This window comes from Apteryx mantelli, chromosome 3, assembly GCF_036417845.1.
Source record: "Apteryx mantelli isolate bAptMan1 chromosome 3, bAptMan1.hap1, whole genome shotgun sequence".
Lineage (NCBI taxonomy): Eukaryota > Metazoa > Chordata > Aves > Apterygiformes > Apterygidae > Apteryx > Apteryx mantelli.
This window is the reverse complement of record NC_089980.1, coordinates 78,783,357-78,810,500: the sequence shown is the minus strand read 5'-3', so window position 1 is coordinate 78,810,500 and position 27,144 is coordinate 78,783,357. Positions and strand designations below refer to the sequence as shown.

At 35.8% G+C, this 27,144-nt stretch overlaps 1 protein-coding gene across 4 annotated transcripts in view; it reads right to left on the bottom strand.

Moving 5' to 3' along the window:
• PTPRK (protein tyrosine phosphatase receptor type K) overlaps positions 1 to 27,144 on the bottom strand; it is a 417,845-nt gene that overhangs the window by 17,216 nt on the left and 373,485 nt on the right. For 3 of the 4 annotated variants that reach the window (XM_067293743.1, XM_067293745.1, XM_067293746.1), the window contains 6 exons: positions 19,769 to 19,907; positions 12,780 to 12,940; positions 6,174 to 6,358; positions 4,308 to 4,395; positions 3,178 to 3,254; positions 707 to 743 (listed from right to left, as the gene is read on the bottom strand). In XM_067293743.1, the coding sequence (XP_067149844.1) occupies positions 707 to 743; positions 3,178 to 3,254; positions 4,308 to 4,395; positions 6,174 to 6,358; positions 12,780 to 12,940; positions 19,769 to 19,907 (687 nt within the window). The remainder of the gene's footprint in view (positions 1 to 706; positions 744 to 3,177; positions 3,255 to 4,307; positions 4,396 to 6,173; positions 6,359 to 12,779; positions 12,941 to 19,768; positions 19,908 to 27,144) is intronic. The other variant, XM_067293744.1, reaches the window with a different exon arrangement.

Sequence of the window (27,144 nt, the reverse complement as noted above, 5' to 3'; positions counted from 1 at the left end):
CTCACAGATCAAGTAACGACACATCTAAATCTAATTATTTTTACTTTAATTCATAGCCTCTGATACTTCAGTGCAATCTTAGACCAGGCTATTTGTTTTTCCTTATTTTGAGAAGTTTAATCAGAAATACAAAATGACTAACTTCCATAGAAATGTAACTTTTTTCTTCTCCCCCCCCCCCACTTCTTGTTAGCAGGGTGTTACACTACAAAGATTTTCTTCTCTTATTTCTACAAAAAGGCTTTGTCCCTCTTTGCCCATATTTTACCCAGATTTGCTGAGCTAGTGTTTAATTTATCATTACTATCTTCACAGTCTCAGTCCTGGACTAAATTATAAACAGTAAAATAATACATTGTAATATGGGAAGAAAAATGCCTCAAGGCAGGTTGAAACTTTTCTCTGTCCATGTGCCTCATTTCTCTATTCATCTTTGTAACTGGAATTTACAGCTGTAGCTATTGATTTTATCAGCTGAATTTATCACTGAAAGAGTTACTCAATATCTAATTAATATGACAAATTAGTGCAATTTTTGCATTTATTCACATTCCATCTGAACATGCTATGCTGATTTACCATAACACAAGAAGACAACTCACAATATTGGATATGCTTTATTTTCACATACTCCCATTTTACCAAAACTCTGCTAAACATCACAGCAAACGCGTATTAGATTTGATTTATGCTGGCAGATTCTTACCTTGGGTTGCAATGTAGTGACTTGGTCTCTGATATCCCTAGAACAGCAATATAAGTTGGTTTGAATACCATATTACTAACAGAGAGGGGAAAATAAAAGCATAACATACTACAGAATTGTTAGCTCTAGACAACCTTTTCAGAACAAACCAATGTTTAAGAGCAGCATGAAGCTCAAAACCAAAAAAGACTGTTAATGCTGAAAAGGTTTTAATGGCAACAGATAAAGTGGAAATAACATTTGACTTGAACAGACATTGTAGTGTACCAGGAAGGGGGATTCTAGACAGCTCACCAGTCCTACAAATTAGTCTTCTATTCACATTATATCCCCAGCTCAATACATTGGGTCATTTATTTAAAATTTAGTACAAATTATCTTTGCCTCCAGATTATCTCTATAGTCAATCATCATTTCCAGCTCATACAAATGTGAAATGAATACACACCTTTTGTTTTCTTATAAATAAAGAATTATTGCAAAGCACAAAGAGGTATATACTCAAGCCATAAATAGCAGGGACAGATCTTTCCAATGCTAGAGCTGAACAGTGTGATATGGGCACTAAATCAGGGTCCTACAGCAACAGAATCCTCTGCAATGTATTTTGCACTGCTATACAAAGTGTGCATGTATTATACTGTACGCGATACACACACAAGAATATACACACACATATATATAGATAGACCTGCACAACCAAGCCTTTCCAGTTAGCTGGATATATTCCACTGCTAGCTATACTGCACAGATTTAAGTGTCAATCATCTGCACACAAACTACAAGACAAAGAGATTCTGCCCTTGATGAAATCATTGAGAATATACTTCGACCAGCACCAGCATCGCGTTAGCCATTTAGACAAGGAAACTTTTAGTATTGCTGGTGAGAAAACAATACAGAATTTCACAGTGAGAGAAATAACTCCAATTATTTATCAGGTTACAATTTTATTAAGCCAACTGGGGTTTATGAAAAGACTTCTGAGTGTCTTATTCTTGACTTTAGAAGAGGCCAAGATTACATCAAATTACTAAAAATTGTCTCCTAGAGTTCTTAAGATCAAGCTCCAACTTCAAATTGTAAAAGTGGAATACTGGGCTACGCTTTTTTACACTCAGTAATGCTTCCCAGAACAAGGTAAAAGTGTCACTTTAAAATTGTAAAGTGCCAGTTTTAACTTGTAGCCTTCTTCTCTGGTTATAATGGGATTCTATTTACTTCTGAATAAGAAAAACAATGTCCTCAGGGAACTGAAATTATTACAAATCGGGGAGACTTTTCTTGTTTAAAGCCCCAGGCAAAACATCATGGGCCTACACATCACAGAGATTGCCATATAAAAACATCAAAATAAAAAGACAGTGCTATACGTGTAGCTAAATTTTTATATTCTGAGAGATCTAGAGGGTCTTAAATAATTTATAAACTAACAGAGGACAGGACAAATTAGCAAGGTGCAATTATAAAGAAAAGTAACCAAAGTCATGTGTTTTAGAACACTTGCACTAGCTATTTCAGTATTTTTCAAACTACTTTGAATTCCATAGTTAGATAAAGTTATATTTTGCTAATCAAAACAGAGCAGAAATTGTTGAAATTTCTTGTTCCTATCAAGTTTTTCTTTTAATTCACATTTTAATTAAAGTATGAAATTTCAAATTTGAGAAGAGTTTTCTGCAGCAGAAAAGACAAAATTTTTCTTACTTTAAAATATTTATATATATGCTTGTGTATATATACTTTGTAATATCCAGATTGGCACCTGAAGACAAACATCAGCTAAACATTCAGTTTGCCTACATTGCTGAACTCTTTCAACAAAACAGACAAAAACCAAAAGGCCATCAATCCCTCCCTCTTCCCAAACATATATTACAACTACTTCACAAGACACATTTTCAAAACAACTACAGTACAGCATACTATCCAGCTTCTCACATATAAATGGGAGGGGAAAAATAAAATCTTGTAACCAAAACCATCAAAAAAAATTAAGTGAACAGCAAAAATTTTCTTTAACACAGAGGTATACCTCATTTATCTAACAATATTCAGAACTATGTTAAAAGTTTAAATCTTTTCAAATCAGGTACAAAAATATTCACACAGAAGGACATTTTTTAAAGGAACAGATGAGAAATTAGATGAGGCATGCATAGATATCTAGTGACAAAAATAGAAAAGTAACTAATAACAATATCTATATTAAATATTTACAATAGGATGCTGTTATTCACATATAGTGGTACTTACATCCCTGTACAGCCAAATCTACAGCCCAAACCAAAGTCAGATGTGAAAGAAAGCACAACAATGTCAGTGAGTACTAGGACGTAGAACAAGGAAAGTGTACATTTTGTTCTTAATAAAAGAAAGCTTTCAATAAATTTCTAGGCATAACATGCAAAAAGTTTCACATAGAGAGAAGCCGGCAAAATGAAAGAGAGAAAGCTGTACAATCCACTCACATCTATGTAGTTGGCATTAATGTAATCTGAAGATGGATCATCCTCAACAGGTTGCAAAATCACCCTGGAGTGGTCATCTGTAAAAAACAAAAGTGGTTATGGTGTCTCTTTTAAGCGTGATTTTTAAGTGAGATATTATGGAGTGAGATATTATGTCGCCTAGAAAGCCAAAATCAGCTGGCATAAGCACCTAACTATTTACAACCCTTAAATGGTAAGTGTTTACACAGAATTGCAAAGAAGCATTTTGTCTGAGGTCTTCAATTACTTCAAAAATATTAATTAAGGTTCATCAAGTGTAGCTGACAGGTGCCACACCATTACATGTGGTAAACAGACACAAAGAATCCACATCATTTGCTCAAAGTCCCTTTCAAAATCAGCTGCACCGATGGCAATCCAGAAATCCCAAAGTCCTGCTTACTGCTTCTTTACTTCCACACCAGCCTGTTTAAGCTCATATTGATACATTAAAAAAAAAAAAAAAAAAAAAAAAAAGCTACAGAGTAGCCATCAGCAACACACTTTCAATCACCTGGATTTGATTAACAGGTAGCACCATCAGTTCAGCAGCTTCTCCAGTAACTTCATGCCTATATGTTCAATTGCCTTTGTAAAACAGTAATAAACTGCATTATCCCAGGGGATGAATCCAAACTATCGACACTTTATGCCGAAAGACAGGAGTCAGAACTCTCTGATCTTAATCACCTCTGTAAAACACACCACTTTTAAACAACTGCAATTCAGATGTATCAGCTATAAATCCCATCAGCTACAAATCACATAAAACGTGAAAAGTTTTGAAGCAGTCAGAATAACCTGAAATAAATTATACCTGTAGAAAACTACCACAGAATTAGCATTCAAATGAGTGCTGCCACTTTTACATGTTCACCATAGCTTGTACGACAGAGATAAAATTGTGAACTTCAGCCCAAATTATAAAAGGAAGAAAGATGAATGAACATAAAAGTCTGAAGGACAACAAAAATTCTGGACAAGGCACTGTCATTCTTCCCCGACTGAGGCGGTAAGCAGGTATGCCACCATACATTTTTCAAGAAAGAACAGTGCTCAAGTAATACATGACTACGTCTATCAGTAAAAGCGAGCGCGCTGATACTTACATGCTATGATGTTTCCATAGCGGTTCTTTGTTCTGTTTTGATCCTTCTTAGCAACATCCCAAGAAGCCGACTGTCCCTCAAAAAAACTCTATAAATAAAAATGTTCCAAAAGAAAACATTGGGACCGTTAACTTTTCACTAAAGTTAACCTACAGGTTAAAAGAACTTCTTTGCCACAAAGGAAGCTCAGTTTTGCCTGTCTGCCCTCGTCACCCAGGCTGCACTATGGTATAGAAATATATCTAGAGCAAAAGGAAGACTTTCTCTCATTGGGACTGCTAGGGTCAATGGGCAAGTCACTGATGGACTCCAGGGGGATTTCAAATCCCGGAATTGCTGGAAGGCTGGACATGCACGGACATCCCCATTATGGTGAAACAACAGTAAGTTGAGAAAACACAGGTAAATCCTTCTTACAAGGCACCACAATATATTAGCCCATTTAACACAATATTGCATTGCTTTCCTCATATTGCTTCGTACAATGACTTTTCTTCCTATAAAGCAATCAGGAAACCTCCTCTGAAAATATGTATTGCCCATGTTGTTTTCCTATATATCCCTCCCTCCAGCCAGTAGCAAAATTATTCTACATTTTCTAACTCTTCTTAAGAGTTTGATGTCCTGGTAACGACAGAGAAAGCTTTTATTCCTCCTCAGCTTTTTCTTCATTGTCCATAGATATTTTACAGCTATTGCAGGCCTATAATAGTCTCTCCTCTCAGGTGTTCTGTTATCCTCACCTGAATAGGCTCATTTCAGAAAGTACACAATAGCCATAGAAGCAAAACTTTAATGTGCCTTCAGAAGCCCAAGTCAGGGCAAAGATGTCATGTATGGTTATACAAGAAACAGAAAGTAGGCAACACCTTAAATGGAATCAGGGACAGCTTTTCCCCCTGGTTAATACTTCCCCCAGCTGATACTTGCGCTCAGCCCTAAAGTTAGGCAGAGAATAAGGAAGCATGTTTAAGTAAAGAGAGGAAAAGAAAATAACCTTATTTAAAAAACACATATTTATTTATTCCAGTCCTTATATTACAGGACAGACAGCTTTAGGAAGAAGGATCACAATTGAATCACAACAGATTACCTACTCAGATAAAACTCATTTTAAACCTAGCTGTATTGCATGTGACCTTGGCAGTATCATTCACATTTTACTGTGTATACTGCCTCGTATTCTAATCCTGCAGAATCTCAACAGATTCAGAGATCAGAAATGAAATGAGTCAGTACTCATCTTTCACCTTCAGTGCTGGGAATTTTTTGTTTTCATTTTTAAATTAAGGATGTAAGTAGACATGCTCAGGCAGGTCTAATTAGAACTTCTAAAGAAGTTACTGCCCTCAGTACTTCTTTACTGCTTCTCAGATGGAGTTCAGTCCCAGTGTTGCCCTAGCTAGGTGATGTAATAAATCACTAGAGTACTTCTAGCAGCGCAAAACCAGCCAGGCTCAACCATCACTTTAACCTAATCCAGGTGACCTGCAGTGAAAAGGGGTAGGAGAGCTCACATAACTAATTACAGAGTTTCGACTAAAACATGGTGACAAAACGGTGGCAACTTCTTATAATACTTCAAAAAGATTCAGCAGCATGTCTCCTATGCCTTAAAGAATATAGTTAGTGTTTTTCCCAGGCACTTGTAACCTGCAGTGGCTCAAACATTGGGACTCCACTCACTTTTTCACTTTTGGGTTACATATTGAAGAATCTAATGCCTGCTTATCTTTCTTTATTTTTCAATTCAACCCATTACATTTAGTTGCATTCTTTTGTAATTCAATGCAAACAAAAAGCTGTACCTTTCAAAGGGATTTTTCCTTGCAAAATGTTTTGCAAATAAACCACTGAAGATCTCACCTCATATTCCTCTTTAAATCCATAGCTGTCGGAGGTCTTCATTAGGTTAATATGCTGCAGTAAATCAGCCACCCTGATGGCAGGGTGCAGCTGCCCGGTCTGGTATGGGGATTCTGTGCCTTCGCAGAGGTAACGAGGGACATCCAGAAGGCGACTGGACTCTGCTGTTGCACTGTGGTTTTCATCTGTGTTTACAAGAAATCAATGAATTAGGTACCAGCATGGCAATAGCATGTCAACACCTATTCTCAAGCCTCTTCCTTCAAAAACATATCTGATTTCTGAGAATGCAAACTACTATCCAGCACATAAATACTGTAATGTGCATAAAGGAATTTAACTGCAAACACATACAAAAGTTTGCAATTTCTCCTCCTGCAATAAAGATGTCTGAAGGGCATTTTATTTGAAACTACAGAACTTTACTACATTCATGTACTTGGGAACTCCAATCTCTATCACCTCAAAGTAACTTTTTTACAGCTAGTATGTATCAACAGCAATACTGCACCTTAAACAATACATTAGAATAACTCCGTAGCGGTATCAGCACATCATTTGTCTAAAGCCAACATACAGTAAATTGAGATCACAGTGAAAAACAGAAGCAATTATGCTAGGACTTCAGAGCACTATGTCCATTTGGAAAGAAGAATCAACGCTTCAGAGTAGTCATTTTAATCCTTTAATAGAAAAATTAAATAAAGAATAAATGGAGAAAATAGAGAATAAAATAGAAAAATACTGTGCTGAGTTCAGCTGCAGTTTTTACTCCACATGAAGAATGAATTCTCTTCCAATGTCTTATGTTATACTAATCCTTTTTATCCAGACCTTTTTATCAAACGTCAAAACTGCCTGAAGTGATCACATTTAGTCAATCCCTTCTGTGAAGCATTTTTTTTTAAATTAGCAATCAGCAATTCAGATGATTTTACACAGGAAGAAAAAAATGTAATTGAAAACTTTTTTGGAAAATAACTACAGAAATGAGAAGCAGGTATCTGACTCCTCATATGCTTCTGCTCATATGCTACTGATTCTGCAATCAGTCCATCATTTTCCTTCCAAAGAGTTCAGAGTAGAAAGTAAAACGCTCTAGGAAGAAAACGGAAAACCCAAGGACGGATTTTCTACAATTCTGCCAAAAATGCAAAACTCGTTAATGCTGTATGAAGTGAGAGCTCCTAGTAAGTACCCCGACTCTTTGAACTGTCACACAAGTTGCTAAATTCAGTACATTTATGCCTCATTAAACTGCCTAATAATGTGAGTGACATGTACCAGCCACTTTTTATAGTAATGTTACACATATGAAATCATACACATTTCAAACTTCAGGATTTGCAGTTCTCCCCATTCCTTGCAGTATACTTACCAGTAATAGGCACTTTAACCCATTGAAGCAGCAAAAAATAATGAGTGAACAGAACATAAGAAATTTATTTTAGGACTATATTAGAAAATGACTAAAAGAAAAATGACATTAAAAGTTGTTAAAGCTTCACAATAGGTAACAATGAAAGCAGTTTTAAAAATATAAGGGCCACATTATGCCATCAATGTAATGATAGGGACTTGAGAAAAGCAAAATTGTCATACTAGCTCAGTGCTAATGCACGCATAATGGAGTGCAACATTAATAACCTAAAAATGAAGAAAATGAAATCTAGTACAGCTACAAAGTAATAACAACTTCATATAAAATAAGATTTGCTATAATTTAGGGCCCATAAAATTTTGCTCATCTGTAAATAAAAACAGATGGAAACTGTATTGTGATGTTAAACAAAGTAAAGTTTATATGGAGAAGGAATAGGCCCACTGATCTAGTTCAAGAGGAACAAACTTAAAGCTACCCAATCCCTTCTTTATGGGGTGCCCAAAAACTTGTCTGCTTCTCTCCACTATTTCAGTAAACGGAACAAAAAATTTTATCTCCTCCAACGAGCAATGCTTCGCTTATACCAGTAGACTATCACACACAAAACACCACCATCACCAATAGATGGAAATACAAACAGGAACTATTAAACTCTTCTTCAGTTAACGCCTAGGGCTTGCTGTTCACGGTTGTCTATCACAATGTAGAGCCAACAGATTAACTTTTGGATATCAGAAAACATACTTAGCCTAAACGCAACCTACAATAGCATTACAAGTATCACTGGACATTACCTATGTCGATTTTAGGAGCCTGAAACAATGCTAAAGGATACAAGAAGCCTTAGAAGCATTTCAGGAAAAGACCCATTTTAAAATAAACTGTTATTCAATTGATTAATAATTAATTTTGGTAAGTATTCAGAATCTAATCCTTTGCTCTTTCAGGCAGCCATGTCATTTCATCTCTCTTCATAAACTCTTCTTAAACTACCTCATTAGTTTTTTTGGGGCCCCGAACTTGAATGCTCCAGCATCTAACTGCTCTGATGGTTATAAACTTTCTAATGCACTAACATGCTTGACATTTATCACAGTCATGAGAATGTTATTTGCAACATTATCAAAAAGAAACAGGTGGCATACAGACAATAAAATTTCCACATGGTGAGTATACACCAGCTTGAAAAGGACCAAAAGACCATTCACAAAGTAACAAAAAATGATTTGCTGTCAGTCTCAGGGGACACTTTAAAACAAAGATCTCCAGAGGCTCCTCCTGGGTCTACTTTGCATCAGTATTTTTACCCATAACTTGGACAACAAGATAGAAAATTCAGTGATAAAACAGGCCGAGAGCTCTGAGTGAGAAGGCACCACAAGCACTTTGCAAGTACAAGACCAGATTTAAAAGTTGTCTTGATTATTTGAGAAACAAAGCAAAAAATCAAGGGTGAATTAAACAAAGAAAGCGACATGATGTGTACAGGAAAGAGAAATAACTCAAACATATAACTACAAAATGGAGTAACAGACTACTTAATGATAACTGGGATTTTAGCGGATCACAAGCTCAGTACAAGTCAGCAACATGACTGCAGTAAAAAGGACAAAATACGTTTCAGGTAACGGGGACGTTACAAGTAGGACACAAGGGGTAACTATTCCACTCTACTCAGTACTGAGACTTCTCCTGGAGAAGTGCACGTGATTTGGGGCATCACAATTTAAGACTTAGAGCTACAAGTTAGAAAGTGTTCAGAGGAAAAGAATGATAAAAAGTTTAGAAAAAGCATCAGCTATAAGATAATAGCTAAAAGAACTGTGTTTAATTCAACTGAGAGAGAGACAGTTAAGAGGAGAACACGAAAGCCTTTCAAGGTGGAAAAGACTTAAAAGGACAGCGATGTTTTGTTTTCTACATTTTCTATAAGTCTGTCAAAAGGAAATGGTTCAATTTACAGCAATGAAGATTTAGTCTAGATTAGTCTAGTTAGGAGAAGCTTTTAGGAGGAGTGAGGCACTGGAACATGCCACGGCAAGAGCAGAATTCTCTTCATTAAAAATTTTTAAAACGACTTAGACAATTGTCAGAAACAGTCTAGATTACTGGTATACTATCCTATCTCAAATCAGAGGATGGATTAAGTTGTCTCAACATCCCTTCAAGCATTATCTCTAGGACTCTAATTTTCAACCTCAGTTTATATTCATGTCTGCTACTTGACATTTATTTTTTACCCTAAAATAACCTCAGCAAATGTCTAAAATATAACACTTCATTATACACTATTCATTATATTTATGGCACCAAGAATTTTGATACAAATTACAATTTCACCTTTGTATTTTTTTTTTAAACTGTTAAAACAAATGCATTCAGTGTTATGTATGACACACTAATAAACAGTGGCCACTCCCAACATCTCTTCTTCTTTTTAAAGTAATTACAAGGTTGAGAAAGTTTCATAATTACAGTCAATTGAAATGCAAAATCTACATACCAGTACGGGAATATTTGTAAAGAACCTACAAATAAAGTTGCTGTTTCTTTTTGGACACTACAGAATTTTTCCCCTTTTCTTCTTAGTTCTTCTCATTCTTGTTACTTTAGAAAATTGGGCTTTGGGTGCCAAATAATAATATGGATCTGTATTTTATTTATAACTATCTTTGAGGAGAGTTTTACTTTCACATGTCAGTTCATCTGGAATTACTTTGAATGCTTTGGGATGAAATACTTTAGTATGTCAAATTTACCTATTTCCTCATTTATTCTTCAGTTGGCACAGACTAGGAATAATTTCTCAATGAGAACATACAGTTTTTAGAATAAAACATTCTAAGTTTAATTTGGAATAAATAAACTGAGGGTAGAGCTGAATATTGTCTGATAACAGCATAGCTATCTTTTACATAAAACAAGCTGTTTCAACATTCAACCATGCAAGGAGATGAAACTCATGCAGGAATGGGTAATGAAGGACTAGGGTCCTCACCTAACACAGCTGTCGGCACAAGTGGATCATTGGGCACTGCAGGAAAACAAAGCTCATGAAGAAATACATTACCCTCAATGTGTGTATTTTTAATCATAAAAACAATATACTTAGAATAAAATTTCAAGTGATAACTAAATCCCATTACTTTTGTTACAACAGAAAAATAGAATGAATGCAGAGTTCCAGAATGCATCCTGAATAAAAGAAGAATGAAAGGCAGTGATTTTGGACTTCAGAAATGTAATGGTAAAGGCAAAGGGATTCTTACTGAAATGAAATAAAAAAGACATCACATACACTTTAGTTTTTGAAAGCGCTCCTCCTTTACTATTGTTCCTTTGCTTCACAATAAAGGCTCGCATTCATAGAACCAACTCCTTTCCTTTTATACCCATCCTCTCATATAATATTTGAACAATTCATCTCTAAATAAAATGTTATTCCTTTAAAGTCTTCAAAGTAATTCAGAAAATTATATTCATATTTACAGTTATTAGCTTTTCTATGTGCAATACCAAAGATATTTCTCCTGATGAATATAGGAAAAACACAGATATACAGATGTAGATGTCTGAACAAACGTCATAGAATTTTATCAATTGTATCATAACTAGAACCATGCAGGGGAAAATATGCTGTTTTAGACAGGAATGGCAGAATCCAGAATTCAGTTTTGTTCCAATCTGGAACAAAAAATTAAAATACCAAAGGCTCTGTGAGACAAAATAGAGCTCCATTTCTCAGGCACTATGCCTCATAGCTTGTACCAGAGCAGGAAACCCTGGAAGCCTGAAGGGTTCCTTGCCCCAGAACACATGACGGTCAAGAGAACTGAATCCTCAAACACCCCAAAAAATCACATACCTAGGAAGCTGGAAAACAGTGATGCCAAACTTCTTTGCCAACCAACCAGGATAGCTGTGGTGGCTGAGGCTCACGAGCTCTTGGCTTCATGTCAGTCCATGCAGAAGGCTGCCCAAGTGCCTGGCAGCCCCGACTTGCTAATAGCCACGGCAGTTTCCGATGGATACTTTGCCTGGGATCCACCACAACTTAATCCAAATCGAACTGGTTTTGTAAAGTTGTCTCCACAAATTTCAGTGCCAATGAGACATCAAACTTTGGAGAATTTTCAAACAGTTCTAGCCAAAACTGTGCACAAAAACTGTTAGGAGAACTTAAAACCCATCTGGCCAACAGTGGTTGATACTAAACTCCCATTTATAACTGGTTATGAGATAGTTAAAACGTTACCACTTTGTAGGTTGCTAAGCTTCAACAACCTGGAGAACAACACTCCTCCAAACTCTGTTTTTCTTATAACAGTATAATGATCAGGAAAGAACCTAACCTTAAAGGAAGGAACAACCTTATGTGAAGCATCCTGCAAGCAGGATGTGAGGGAAGAGAAGGGAGATGGAAAAAGGGGTGGCGTTCCCAAAACAGCGCAATTCAGAAGCAGCCTGGGCTGGATAGATCTGATTAAAGCCAAACTCAGAAGTCCACACTGCTGTAGGAAGGCCTGATTCCTGCCCCCTCCACGGCAGGGTCACGTCCCCTCAGTAACTCACACCCTACATCTGAGATATTCAGCGTTTGTCAGCGAAGTATCTTGCTTTTGCACAAGCCATGCTGCAGATGCTGTGGGACCAGCATAGCTGGACTTTTTAATGGTAGCTCTAACCCAGACAATTAACATTTGGAAACCCAAACTGCCTCTGTCAAATCCAGACATCTGGCAAGTCTACAACAAAGAAATACAAATACAGAGCAAATCTGAAGATATATTAACAAGCTTGTTCTTAAACATCAGAAAACAGCAACAAAAATTGGCAGTTTCCTTTTGTTATAGTGACCTGACTGCCAAAAGAATGAAATTTATTTGGACCTCATATTATTATTCATTACAGACATCATGTAAACTAGTAATATTTAATATACTGATATTAAATATTCTCATGATGGAAAACTATAATTCAGAATTTAATAGAATGCTTCCAGAAACAGTACCAATACATATCCAAATTACATGAAAATATTTAAATAATTGGCCATACCCCGATAAAGATAATATATGAGTATTCCAATCCAACCTCTGTGTTTACCGGAGCTCCTAGAATATGCAGAGTTTAGAACTGTTTTCCTGAAAAAATAGAATAAATTGCTTTCCCTGTTCCTACATGCAACTAGACTCTGGAAGATCTATCATTGTTGTACTCACATCTGGGGCTGAAGTTATGAGAGTCCATAAATGTGATTGAAAGGGGATCTTCTGCATGCAGGGTGCTCTGGTCAGCGTAACTCCTATCCATTGCATTCACCATGTGTGTCATCTCTTGTCGGGTGGTCCCCATAGCATCTTTGCGCTTCTTAGCAAGTTTGCTGCCCAGCCAAAAAAAAAAACCCAAAGCACCTTAATTTTTGATGAAATGTTGATGCTTACAATAATAATCATCTAAGGTCCTGAGTGAGCAAGAGGGACTGCAAAGTCTGGCTGATTTTCAAGGGGTACGCATTTTCCAGTGTGAGATTTATAAAACTATGCATCCTGCTAAAAAGAGTTCATGATCATGTGTTTTATACACACACACAAATGTTGCAATGAAATTTCTAACTACTGTACCCTGGTAATATTTTTCTTCCTATAGAGTAATTATACTAATATAAACAAATTAGTGAATATAATTACATTTTAACTGAAATGATAAATAAGAAGCATCTGTGCATACAGTTTTATCAACCATCTCCATTTAAATCTGTGTTTTGATTTTATAAACGGATAATTCATTCCACTTGCTTTCCTTGTTAGGAAGAAACCATTTAACCATCTAAATTACTTTGTTAGCCAAAAAATACTATGAAACAATAAAACAAACATAATTATTCAATATGGATACATATTATCTGTTACGTTAGAAGTTGTTCCTCCTATCTAGTATGCAAGATATCACATGATATCACATCATCTTTGTTCCTGACACTAAGTTTTTGTTCTTATAAAAAACATAAAAAAAAGTCTACCATGCAGTTTGGAACATTTTAAATTTTGGCGTTACAGACTATGCTCTGAATTTATCCCAGCTACATCAGTACCACGCTAAGCTGTATAACTAAACGCCCAAATTAACAGCCAGTGCCCTTAAAGTGCACTCTTAGAAAATATCTCTCAATTTTTTCCTTTTGATGAAGAACTGGAAGTGACTTTCACTGTCCTTAGAAGTCAGATGGAAGCAGGCAGTAGACTTTAATTATCATTTTAAGCCTAATGCTCTTGAAGTAAGTATCTGAAGTAGTATGAAGTACTCATCAGAGAAATATTAGTGTAAAGTGCACCTTAGTTCTTTAAGTATCTGTAACATACATTAGATTATTTTATACTCTTAATCTCTTTTTCCTATTTTCTTCTGAAGCTCTGATTGCAATATAATAGATAAACAACTTGCTTATTTGGATAAATTGGACACCATATAAGAGACAATCTTCACTGAAAATAATGCATTCTCAAAAATATATCTTTAAAACACAGCTTAGCTTCATGAACTTTTCCTGCATAAAATATAATCAAATATCCTGTTAAGTGTTTTTACAGTGTTTATCTTACATTTCTCTGGATAAAAGGACTGCTAGCTCTTTCTTGTATTCTCTAACTTCTAATATTCTGTGCTGCATTGTAATAGTTGACAAAAAGAATACCAGGATAAATAATCAATTCATACATTTCTTACATCCTGGGACATTCACAGAAAACAGGGAAATGGCCTGTGCTGTTCTCTGCTTTGTTTTGCACATTTTCTTCCCCTGCGTTAGAGGGCTGTTCCTTGATTCAGCAGTCTTGGTTCAACACAGGGGCCACAAAGCAGACTGTAGGTGGACAAAGCAAGGCATGCCTGAGAGTATTGAATATTCTTTCATTACTCAAACTCCTAGTCTTGATTTTTTTATTTTCTTTTTAACTTTTTACAGATTGACTACTTGGTTAACTGCTACTTAATAACACCCTTGTTACAGAAATATCAAAGATGGTTTCTAAACCTATTATTTTTCATCAAAGCCTTGTGTTGTGCATGAGAATTCTGTATATATTAGTTGTTCAGTGAAAAATAAAAATGAGTGGCAGCTGGATGTTCCCCTAAAATGCTGTATTTTATAACATTTACTCCAGACGTTCATCTTTAGAATACTTAAGAAAAGTTGGTTTAAACAGTACTCTGGTTGAACAAATGTTTTAAATGAATACAAATAGAACTTCCCAAACTGAAACTGCTTGAGCTTTATAACTAGGTTCTAATACTCTCAAAGCTTTCACAAAACTGGCATTTCTAGTTCAGATAGCTTTTTAAGTTTTAAAGCCCTTCAGATATTCTCCATACACTGAAAGCTTCTCTCACTTGGAAAGATCCTATTTTTCTAAAGCCACCTCAGGAATGGAACAAAAAGACTATTACATCTCATCTCTCAAGTATATTAAGCCCCTCTTTGAAGCATCACTTTGTAACAAAACTTGCTAGCTATGCTAAATAAATCAACAGCCATTAATGCTTTCAAATTATTAGCTTATTACAGTAGCTACTTTCTAATTCTTATGCTCTGCTTCAACTTCTAAAAAGGTCTATTGTGCTCCAGCACCGCAACCGAAAGCTGGGAAGTGTAAGGACAGTTTTATTGTTTAACAGCTCCTGACTCCCTGTAGGTTTGACTTTTTTTTTTTTAAGTGCTTTTTTTTTCTTCCCTCATTCAGCTAAAGGCACGTGCAATCTATGCTTCAGCATAGTTGAGCAAATCATTATGCAAGTACTCGAGGCTGACGGAAGTGTAAATGATTCTCATTATGTGTTAGAGGATCCAGTTGCCCAAACCTGTGCAGGTGGGTGTTTCAGTGGGAGCTGGAGGGGAAAAGTGCTCTATCATAGTACGAAACTGTGCAGTTAATTATCTCTGGCTGAAGCAGCTGTTATTTAACAAGGAAATTATAATTTGTTACAAAAAAACAGGGACTGGCAGTTAGCTAAACCAGCTTAGCTTTTTCAGTTTTAAGTTTATTTAAAGAAGTCAACTAATCTGCTTAAAAATGTGGAAGAGCATCATTATCAGACACCACCAGTTCATCCAAGTACTGGAGTGCATTCTTAGATCCTTCTCGGAAGTCAAGGGCTTTATGTATTTATTTAAAATGAAGAATGTGTGCAATTGCTTTGCTCACTCACAGCCAAAACAATTGCAGCCCTCACAAAAACTCGTTTAGTCAACACATACAAACAATTCAATTTTGCTACACTGAAGCAAAACTTTCTGCAAACCAATGCTATACAGTTAAGATCCATGCTTTAGAATGTGTGTGCAGAGCACCTCACAAGCAACAGGTGAAGATCTCTGTACAGAAGAACTTCCTGCAAAAAATAAAAATCCAAAAATGTTGCTACCTGGAGCAGCAGACATGGTAGGACAGCGACCCATTTATAAAGGTCTGACGCCTGTCTATGATTTGCACAGAAAAAGTGCTGTGTAGGATCACTTCTCAATTGGCATGTTAAGAAAGAATAATGTGTGATTTACAAGCAGTTATCTAGCTAATAAATGGGGTAGCCATTATAATAGATTTTTTAGTGTGATGTGTCACTGTGAATCATAATGCAAATTAAATCATGATTACAATCAACTAAAATGATAGTTATGGGAAAAACTAGCAAAAAGCAAAAGTCTTGATATACAGTACTAAATACAATATCCCTTTAAAAAAAACATGGTAAGAATAACAGAAACAATGACACAAGCAATTTTCTCAAACCTGACACTAATGAAAGGTAACTATCAATAAAACTTTAGGGAAATTATAAAGACTATTTTTCTTTTTTTAAAAGGGATACTGCATCTTTAAAACATGTAAAATAGTAAGTCACCCGTATTCTACTTACAGATAGTAGGAATAAGAATAGTAGCTCCTCCTGGCAAGCAAATCACAGACAGTGGAAAAAGAGAAGCAATGGTGAATGAAAAGCGTGACTCTGTCACATTCAATAAAGCAGAGAAATGTGCGTTTAAAAAAATTTTGAAAAAATTCATGTTTCTTTGGTTAGCATTTCAACTTGCTCATGCATCAACTAGCCTTACTTTGCCATGCAATTAAAAAAAAATACACTAGCATATAAAAATGATTTGGTTTTTAGAAAGATCACTTGAGAAAATTACATGCCGAGTTTTCATTTATTGCCAAAAATTTGAAAATTAAATGGATCATGTATTTTCAACATGCAGTTCAGCATAATATAATGACTACCACCTAAATGTCATGACAAATGAACAGCTGTGTACAAATCTTGTGCAGTAAATGATGCTTTTTACTTTTCAGTTACAAAAAATAAAGATTAAATTAATAAATACATTTAATCAGAGAACAGCTAAATTTCATATCATTCATTTTAAAGTCTTTTTCAGTACACAGGTGCATACATATATGTTTGTATAAGTATTGTATGTAGCTATATGAGTACACACATTATAGAGAATGCACATTTACAACTGATACATGTGTGTACTGACATATATACCACACATTTCCTGAATGCAAACATATGTTTTATCTTTGAAAATCTTACAATTGGAAATGCTGATGTATTCATGCTAAGCATTAAAAATATGGAAGGTAAACAAATGGAAGGAAATGAAGTACACTTGAAAATAGTCCAACAATGATTTAAAAATAAAAATGGCATTGCTCATTAAAGATGCAGTATCCCTTTTCTTAGTTGGTTTGATTACTCAAGCAAAACTCTGTAAGAGCTGGTAAGAGTCTCTTTCAGTAGAACTTCAAATCAATTTGTACAAAATGATCAGGCAAAGCATAAAACATCTCAAGCTCATGAATAAAACTGCTTAGTACTCCATTTTCCAATAAAATGTAATACCGCATTTAATCAGATTTAGGTATCTATGTCGGTGCATGAGACTTAATAAACCAATGAAAACGCATAAATCATCTTTATTGACTTTTCCGTGTAATAAGTTGTGGTCAATTCAGGTACCAAAAGGGATACTACATTATGGATCAGTGGATATGTACGCTACAGAAGATGATTAAAACTGATCAGTTTTCAGTTCCACCACAACTAACTGAAGTGTGTTTATGTATGTGTGAATGTGTCGGCGTTATTACAACTGTTCCTGGCCTTAAAGAATTTGCTCTGATTCTCTAGATGGACTGAATTAACTCCGGTATACAAAGGTTTTCTACACTTTTCATAAGTGACCTTGGCTAAAGCTAATATAAAAAAATTGCCCACTTTCCCTAAGGGGGGGAAAATGACACACCAATAATATACTCAATAGACAACCAATTAAACTATCATGATGAAAAATTACCAAACATTAAAGATTCATTAAACAGATTAATTTTCCACGTACTTTGAATGCAAAATAGTACAGGAGTTCAGGTATGTTATGTACTTTAGAAAGATGATTGGGTAGCATTTCTAACAGGGTACTGCCTGGTTCAGAGAAGGGAAGGGGGGGGGAAGTGGAAATGTTTAAACTATCATTTTACTGACATAATTACTTTCATCAAACAATTCAATAGTGAAAGTCTAAAAGGACTCTGAATGCAAGAAGTAAAAAGGAAAGTAAACAAGAACTCAATGAATGTTTACAATTTTTTTTTTTTTTTTTTAACCTGCAAAGCCAGTCAATCCCATCTGGAAGTGACTGACAATATATAGTGGGAGTCACACACACACACACACACACACACACACACACACACACACACACATGCAGAGTCTTTTATTAAACATGAGGGGAACTCTGCAACATACAGTGAGAGGATGATACTCCCCAGCCCATATCTTGCAATAATTATATAAAATAGATATTTCTTCCTGAAAGCTGAAAAACAACTTCTTGTTCTCATTCTTCAGAAGTTGTGCAAATAAATTGCCTGATTGTATGTCTTTTTGGATATGATGAGCTGGATCTTTTGCATATGTGTTAATTCTCAACCACAGAGGTAAACAACAGAGAAAAGTAAAAGCACTTTTGGGAAAAATCACATATGTAGCTAACTAACACAGAACACTATAGGCATACCTAATGTTTCTAATGCAGACGTTTCTTCTCCAAGTTATATATCTCCAGGGATAATTGTAAAGAGGCAATAAATTAAAAAAATCTAATGGAAACCAGTAATTACAACATATAGTATGATCTTAGGCACAACTTTAATGTTTTCTTAACCTTTAAAAATAATAGAAAGCTATATTTCTAAGAAACATTGCAACATTTACAAATATATTGTTTATTAAGAATTCTGCAAAAGGAAAAGGAATGCAGTGCACAAACCACTAGAAGTCAAAGGTCTCACTCTCTCCAGGATGAATCAGTTTGGGCATTGTGAAAGGGACTGGGCAGAAGAAAGGGTGCACAGAAATCTGTTTATATTAGTAGCTACAATGCTATGAATACAGATTTATAGAACTGAATTATGAAATTTTATGGCAGGTTAAAAGGGTCACAAGTACTGGAAAGCCAACATTCTTTTAAAAATTGAACAAGCAATAGTGTAGCACAATTTACATATATTAGCGCTTAGTGCTGAGTTAACATTTTATAATTCCAGAAGATGGCGCTATTGATTATTTTCTAAGAATGAACTAAAAATTAAAATTCATTCAGATTAATACACTTTTAAACAATTTCATGCATTAAGGACTCACTAGATAATTTTATAGTGATATATGATTTTTAAGAAAAAAGTGTGGGTTTACAAGAGCAGAAAGGTATAAAATTACATTATTTTGCAAGGTGGACAACATACGGATACAAATAACTCATTAGAGCTGCATATAAAAAACATCAAATTCATTAGGTGATTACAACATGAAAAGTGCAATAAGTTCTTTTTTTTTCAAAAAAAAAAGGATCCATTTAATTCCACCCATTTTAATATTCTGTACATTCACCCAACTCCAATTTTAAACTACTTGGAAATGAGTAAATGTGAGAAAATGGATAGCTACTAGATCCCAAATATAATCTCTGTATATCCATTACAAGAATCAGAGTAGAAACAACAGGAAATACAAAGAACGCATCCAAAAGCTAAATGTCAGTTATTGCTACTGATTTTTTTTTTAAAATGACCTGTAAAAAACAATCATTTAGTTATCATTGTTTGACACAGAGGGGAAAAAAGAGAGATATCAGCACAGATAATTTTCTTACCTTTTTTTGACGATCAATATGACAACGAGGAGAAGCAGGATGAATACCAGAATTCCAGCGCTTATTCCTGCTATTTTCACCACTCGATCTGTCTGTTTAGCAGGATCTGGAATCACCTCGGGTTCTTCTGTTGCTGCTGCTAAATGAATCAAAAAAGAAGTTGTTTAAACGTGCAAGTACTAGAGACTTGAAAATTATCATTGGCAATAATTTCCAAAAATGTGTGTATGCTAACAGAGTAGCCAAACAATAGATACATGCATCATGTGTTTCTACATGTACGCATATCTATATGAACATACTATAAATTTCAATATACATACCATACATGTTTGCAACATCAAGAATATACATGTGTATACACAGGTGTACATATATAATGTGTGTGTGTGTGTATAATTTATTTATTTGTACACATATATATATAATTTCACGTATGTAAAATAAGAGGTGTATATGCATCTAGATTTCCCAACAAGTTGTGGTATTACAAAGCAGAAGTATGCTTTTACCAGAGACAATCTGATCAACTAAATCATCATCACTTCCTTTACTGTTATTTTTCACACATTAAACATGGAATACCTAACATGGAATAGTGAGGGAGATAAATAACTCACAAACAGGAAATTAAACTCTCTTCCCCAAGTCCCAGCTAAGACCCTAAACTCCAGTCCTTCTCTCTTCCACCCAATTTCAACCCACCCTTGTTTATTAATCTACCTTACAGCACCTAGTCTGAGATCTGCATTCTACATTGTAAATCCCTTTTATCATAAGTCTGACATAGAAATTTGATTCTCCAAACGAGGCCGTGCACAAATCCAAGCTTAGAGTCAGCAGTAGTTTTATTTCTTTTTATAAATCCTGAAAAGTCCCTGTTCTACACAGATATGAAACCACTCTAACACAGTTGAGTGGCTGAGGCCATAGGTTACAGTAGAGAGGAAAACAGAGCATTTCAAAGTGCACAGCCATTCAGTCTACACCTTTTTGCTTCACAGTCTAGTGTACAAAGGATCAGGAACGTGGGATTTTTCAGCCTAGCGAAAACATCAAAAAGTATAAATAAGTTTCAGCCAGGGGTAAAATCCCACGAGGAGTTTACTTGTAAAACAGCAGACAGCTCTTCAGTTTTCCAGTTCTTTCTTACTTTCTAACCCTGTGGCTTAGTATTTTGTCTTTCCCCTGTTAATAGGCGCAAGCACACACGCTTCTTTTCCCCTCTGTTTCTGATGTTTTCCCTTCCTATTCTCCAACTGGAACGTGGGAGATTCCGCTTAACCTCTCCCTTCCTCACAGCACCTGCACATGTAGTATTTAAAGGTTGTTGGTATCATGCCTATGTCATTACACACAAAATATCCTTTACCCTGAAACTAAAATGCTTCTCAACAAACAATCAAAACAAATAGAACAAAAAACTAGGTAAAGCCACACCAGAGAAGGACTACCACTCCCTTAAAAATTTGCTCAATGTTCCTTTCAGAAAATTAGCATAAGTTAATACCAGTGATAAATATTACTTAATACTTTCTGATTTTACCCTATTACTCAGGAAGTTTCTGTTTGGGGTTCAATGTGCAGCATGACTAATTTTTCTTGGGAGAGGGTTCATGTTATTGTTTTAAATAATTCTTTGTTACTTGTTTCTGTATTCTCCATCTCAGCAGTATCTGAACCACTTACTAACAATTTATCCTCAAAACAACTTTCTGAGTTAGGAATGTGCTATCTTCCACTGAGGAGAAAGCCAGAGCTCTGGCGGTGCTTTAATCATCATCATCATAGGACTTCATCATCACAATCATCTTTCTTCCTTACAGCTTGAACTATGTCCATGGAGAAATACTGCTTCCTCCCTTCTGTAAATGCATGCCTGTATGCACATTTGCATACAAAACCCGCATGGACTCAGCACTAGATATTTTGCTTATATTATATGTGTCATTGAAGAGTCTAGAGGTAAGAGTAAGGATCAGATAAGGGGTGGGTGAACGTGTTCCTGTGTACGCATACATACACATGCAAACTAGAATTAATGTCAGATAAACACATGATAAGACTGCTTGCTATCTCACAGAGGAAACGACAGGGGTGACTTTTGAGGTGGAATTGAAAGAAGGTGGTGTTCAAGGTCCTCAACACTTAAAATGAATCAACTGGCAATCCACAGTTAGCTGGGTTGGATATGATAAACATGAACGTTCGATAGCAGAGTCAAAAGGCCAGTCAAAGCTAAACTATAAATGGTCTTAAACATCAACGGGAAAAATCACATTTGACATACAGGACACCGAGAAACAGCGAGGACCTGGGAAGAGTAGAGAGAGGAGCATCCTGGAACACAGTTACTATATTCTGAATCACCATGAGTACAACATTTGTACAAAAGGGTAGCTTTGGCCGAGAAAAGGTAAGAGCTAGTCACGCTGCAAAAGCAAAGGCCTGAATAACAGACTTAGTTGTGCAGATCGAGATTTAAGGCCAGGTCTTTGAGAGACAACAAAATATGAGTCACAAGGATTAGATGTAACCTGAACACACACTTCAAAAGTCGTAGACTCAAATACAACCAAAGAACACACTTTGGGCCACAATAAGGATGGTGGTGGTTTCACGGGAATGTTAGTGAGAGATGAGAGAGTACAGGATAAAGAATTAGAGATTTGTAACACGCTTCTGTGGAGAACGATACAATATTTATTGCTGTTACAGTTAGCTGTAATATAGGTGTTTCTCAGAATATTGTTTCAAAATACTTCTTGACCACTCGTGACATTATTTCATTCAGAGAAGTTATCTTAGATAATCAGATACATACTTTTCAGCAAATCTTTAAGAAAGGTAACTGAGGGAGTTTAGTTATTCTCCTAACTTAGGCAGCAGTGTTTTATTAAATATTCTGTACAAAATAATTGAGCTCAGATCTTTGGTTACTGTTCAAAATACAGCTTTCTGTCCAGGTCTTCAGAACAACAGCTGAGAGCCAGAAGGATATCAACTGCTTGTTCATTTACTGTGGTTTTATTACATTAAGGGGTATGAAATAAGAGGCAATAGCTCACACTGTCTGCTTTAATACTGCTAGGAGATAAAGCTACTGCCCACTGGAAACATAACACAAAGTCTTAAAGCAGGGGAGAAAAAAGATATTGAAAAGTCACAGACTAAGCAAGCATATAACCAGTGGCTGAGTCTCATCTATCCAAAATGCTAAAACCTATGGGCAAAATGCTACCCCTTTCTCAAGTATGAACAGCAAAATTCCTTTGACTTAAATTAAGCCAGGATTCTACTTTGTACATTTCCAACAACAGATAATATATGCATTCTCTGGACTACATGTTACATCTGGATATAATTCAAAGCAATTATAGATCTAAAATCACACTGTAATATATTATTTGTGTGTGTGTGTGTGTGCACGCACTGTATGCAATATGGTGTGTTGTTTTAAGGAAGTCACTGAATGTAACAGTACAATTTAATGAAATTTAGGAATTTGAAAGTATTTCATATCATTTGTGTTTTATTTTGATAGCTTATTTTATTATTGATTCATTAATTTCATTATTTTATTGATTCATTTCTTCTTCTGGTCTAAGAAAGTATCTGTACCTGCAACAAAATGAAATATATAAAGAATGAAATTTACATAGAAAATTTTAAAATTCTGTGTATATAATTGGGTTAATTGGGTGGTGCTTGTGCAGCAGTGTTCCTGCAATTATGGAAAACACAAAAATCTTGATCAGGTAAGAGCACACACCAGACTTATAACGATGCAGCCTTGCTAGAGACATGGCACCATATTCCAGACTTGAGTGTATCGTAACAGGCACGCGTGAGTTCACATGCATACATGCGAAGGACAAGAACATAGAAACCTTGTGCTTGTGTGTTAAACTGCTGCTGTAAGACAGTATCTTCTTGCTACTAACTGTTCAAGGGACTAGAGCTGCTTAGTTGAAAATTTGCTCTCATATCTTCTAGACTACAAGACTGGTAGGACTTCTCTTTCACTAAGTGGTTCTTCTGTAGGCCAAACTCTTGCTTTTGCCAAACAGAGCAACTCAACTACACGAACACCACCACAGTTTTCAGGTTAATATTTCTGTGTTGGTTCCCATCTGAGTATGTGTTATTCTTCATGAATTCAATGAAAACATAAACCAATTTTTTTTTCCATTTTTGAAAATTCATTGGTTTGAAATTTTATGTAGGTTCCTAAGGGCCAGTTGACTAGACCAGTCCTTTCACACATAACCCTTTCCTTTGTGATGCACCTCTTTTTCATTGTATGTTAAAATTATCTATAATTTTTTCATATTTCTATTTTTCTCCATTTCTTCATGGAAAATGACTTTCTTACATTAATGCTAACAAAGCATACCACATAAGACTAGGTAATACCACTTCACAGTTTCTCTTCTGGTGATTTGTCAATATCAAAATAATTCAATTTTCAACTACTATATACTACCATATATTTCTAAATAACATAAAAATTAACTAGCATTATTGAAGATATTAAAAAAACTTCCTGCTTTTCTCATTCCTAACATTCCTTCCTAGCAATGCAGTGTTGGAATCTTTTTTTATACACTGAGCAGCAGGCTGTATTAAAAGATACTTTATCAATTTGAAAAAGAAACACAATTTAGTAAAAGAATGATGATTCTAGAAAAATAGACACTGTATTGGCCATTTCTTTGGCCAGCCTTACTCTAATAGGGCATATAAAAAGTCAGCTGTACATCTTTACAACATCCTTGTACATCTGTGTATTACTACATTTTTCACAATTTGATCCTAAAAATCTTTACCAATAGAGATATTCCTACTGTTTTCAAAGACTGCAAAGGCTTCTTGCATAAAAATTTGAAATAAAAGTTTCTAATCTGAATTGGGGGGGGACTACACTGTTTTCCCCTTTATAGGAATAGCTGTCTATTCAAAAGATTTATCAGCTGGATTGGGAGAGGTGAATTTGATTCAGCAACATATTCATTCCCTTTTCTTGTGAACTAATGAACAATAACAGCAATCATATTCCACAGTCCCATTCACAAAATTTATAAAATCCCTCATCAAGTGATTTTGGCTCCAGATTGCCAATAATAATCACCACATAAGAAACAGTTTTTCTCGGTTTTATAGATCCTAAAGGAAAAAATCTAGTCAATTGACTTCCATAACAGTACCATGAACTTTGACTGTGAACAGCGCTAAATTAGACTAGGATTGGTGCAACTCTCTCAAGGATAATAAAATTTTGAAGAATCTCGGAGGTAGAGTCCTCCTCCTAAAACCAATCAGCAAACTGAATACATCTTATTTGCAAAAATTTCTAATGTACTTAATTCCTCTAAAATTTTTATAAAGTTTTTGATCAAATATATGTAAAAAATCCAACACCCTCTTCTAAAATTGAGTGTTTATTTAATATCCATACTTAATTCTTAAAGTATACCCTAGAATAAGGAATCCAGTCATGGCACATATTGCTTTCCTGTCTTCTCCTTCCTTCTGTAGCTCAGAATTTACACACAGCCTTGCAAAATTGTCAGAAAATTTATGAGACTCAGCATAAAATCTATTCACCTATACCTTCCTGAGGAGATGGCGTTGGAATAAAGATAATGATATTCTACTCTCTCATCCCAACAAAATTATTCAAGCAGAAAATCCTGGTAGGATTTTGCAGGGCTGCTTGTATGGCACCATTTAGTGAATAGCCAGTCTTCTAAAAGCCAATTTTTAAATCAGAGATTTTGAACAAGATTTTATACATAACCTTCTCAAAATACTGCTTGACTCTAACATTCACAGCATTTCATGCCAGGTTTCCTTTGTCTGAGTTAGGGGAGAAACTCTGTTTTATACATGATTAAAACCACTATTTTATTACACTGTATTTTCTTTGAATACTAATTTCTGTTTGCGGCACATCTTTGAATTCCCACAAATTACTGTTATTGCTGCATAGCTTGATATTCAAAATAAGTCTGCTCGAGATAATCTGTTCTGCACCTTTGTTATGTGGCATTCGAAAACTTTTAATTAAAAACGGAAAAGACGTCTGAATGGGTTCAACAAGGTAATGTCAGGATAACATCAAATGAAACTGGTGTTCCACCCGGCTCTGGCAATACGTCAGTCTACCACCTGAGCAAAGAGCTCTTTGAGAAGACAGCGAGATTCTCTGATAAATATTTTTTCACACTGGTCTGCCCTGTGTTTTAATCATCTGCCCAAAAGACAATCCTGCCTCTATCAGTTTTGGTTTGCTATTGCTTTGCCACAGTGCTAATCATTGAGTAATTAAGGACATTTTTATAAGCCTGAAAGTTAGTTAATGAACTCAAGTTTAGAGAGGGAAGATCCTTAACCCCTTTTAGCCTAATTCCTGTTTTTTAAAAAAAAAAAAAGTCTCAGTTGATTCGATCTGATGAAAAGACCTGAACGCGCTCCTACACGGATCAGGGAATGGGAGGTGCCACTTGTTCCAGCGACCAGTGCCCACAGTCGACATTGTCTTACGGACTTCTTCATGTGAGTCAACAGCTTGGTAGACGGCTGGCCTTCCTTTTGGGAAGAAGTAGTCATAAGCTGGATATATGGCTGGAAGCATTTACTGGGAAAGGAGGAGCCCCCACAATTTCTTCCAACAAGCTGCTCTTCTGGAGCACAGTTTGTGGAAGGCGAAGCGATGTTATGGATTTGCTAGAGTTTGGGTATACCTAAGGTGTTGCCTTGAGGACTCTAAATTATAGCTTCGCAGGATAGCAGAATTAAAAAGAAAAATTGTATTTGATTCTGAACCGAGGACGTGGTTCCCTGCACTGTGCTTTGAAGTGTCAGGCTTATCCGTATCACCATGGTAACAAGGGTCTGTGGTAGCCCCAGAGAAAAGAGTTTGGTTGGCTCCGCTGGAGCTGAGGGGGTTGCCCAGCCACGAGCAGCTTCCCTGCTCCGCACCAGTGCTCAAGGAGATGCAGAATGAGGTGACACAGAGAGAAAATCTGTGGCCGCTACCTCACTTGCTGTCGCAACATCCTGCAGCCAAACCTCGTCCTCACGTGCACCCCCCTGCAGGGGCAAGGGTGAAGGCGTTACCAAAGCTAACAGCTATGCCCAGGCCCCGAAGCTTTGTGATATTATAAGTTTAGCCTCCATACCAAAAACGGTAGGTATGGTTGTAAAAGGCCATCACTGCAGAAATGGAGCCTACAGGCACTGACCCATGGGTCCCTCCGGCTCCTTCTGGAAGAGATTTCTGATCCCTCCCAAAGGACACCTCCACATACAAAAATGAAGTAACTACAGCTTCAGGCTAAGCTCTGGTCAGATTTGGGATGACATAAGATGTC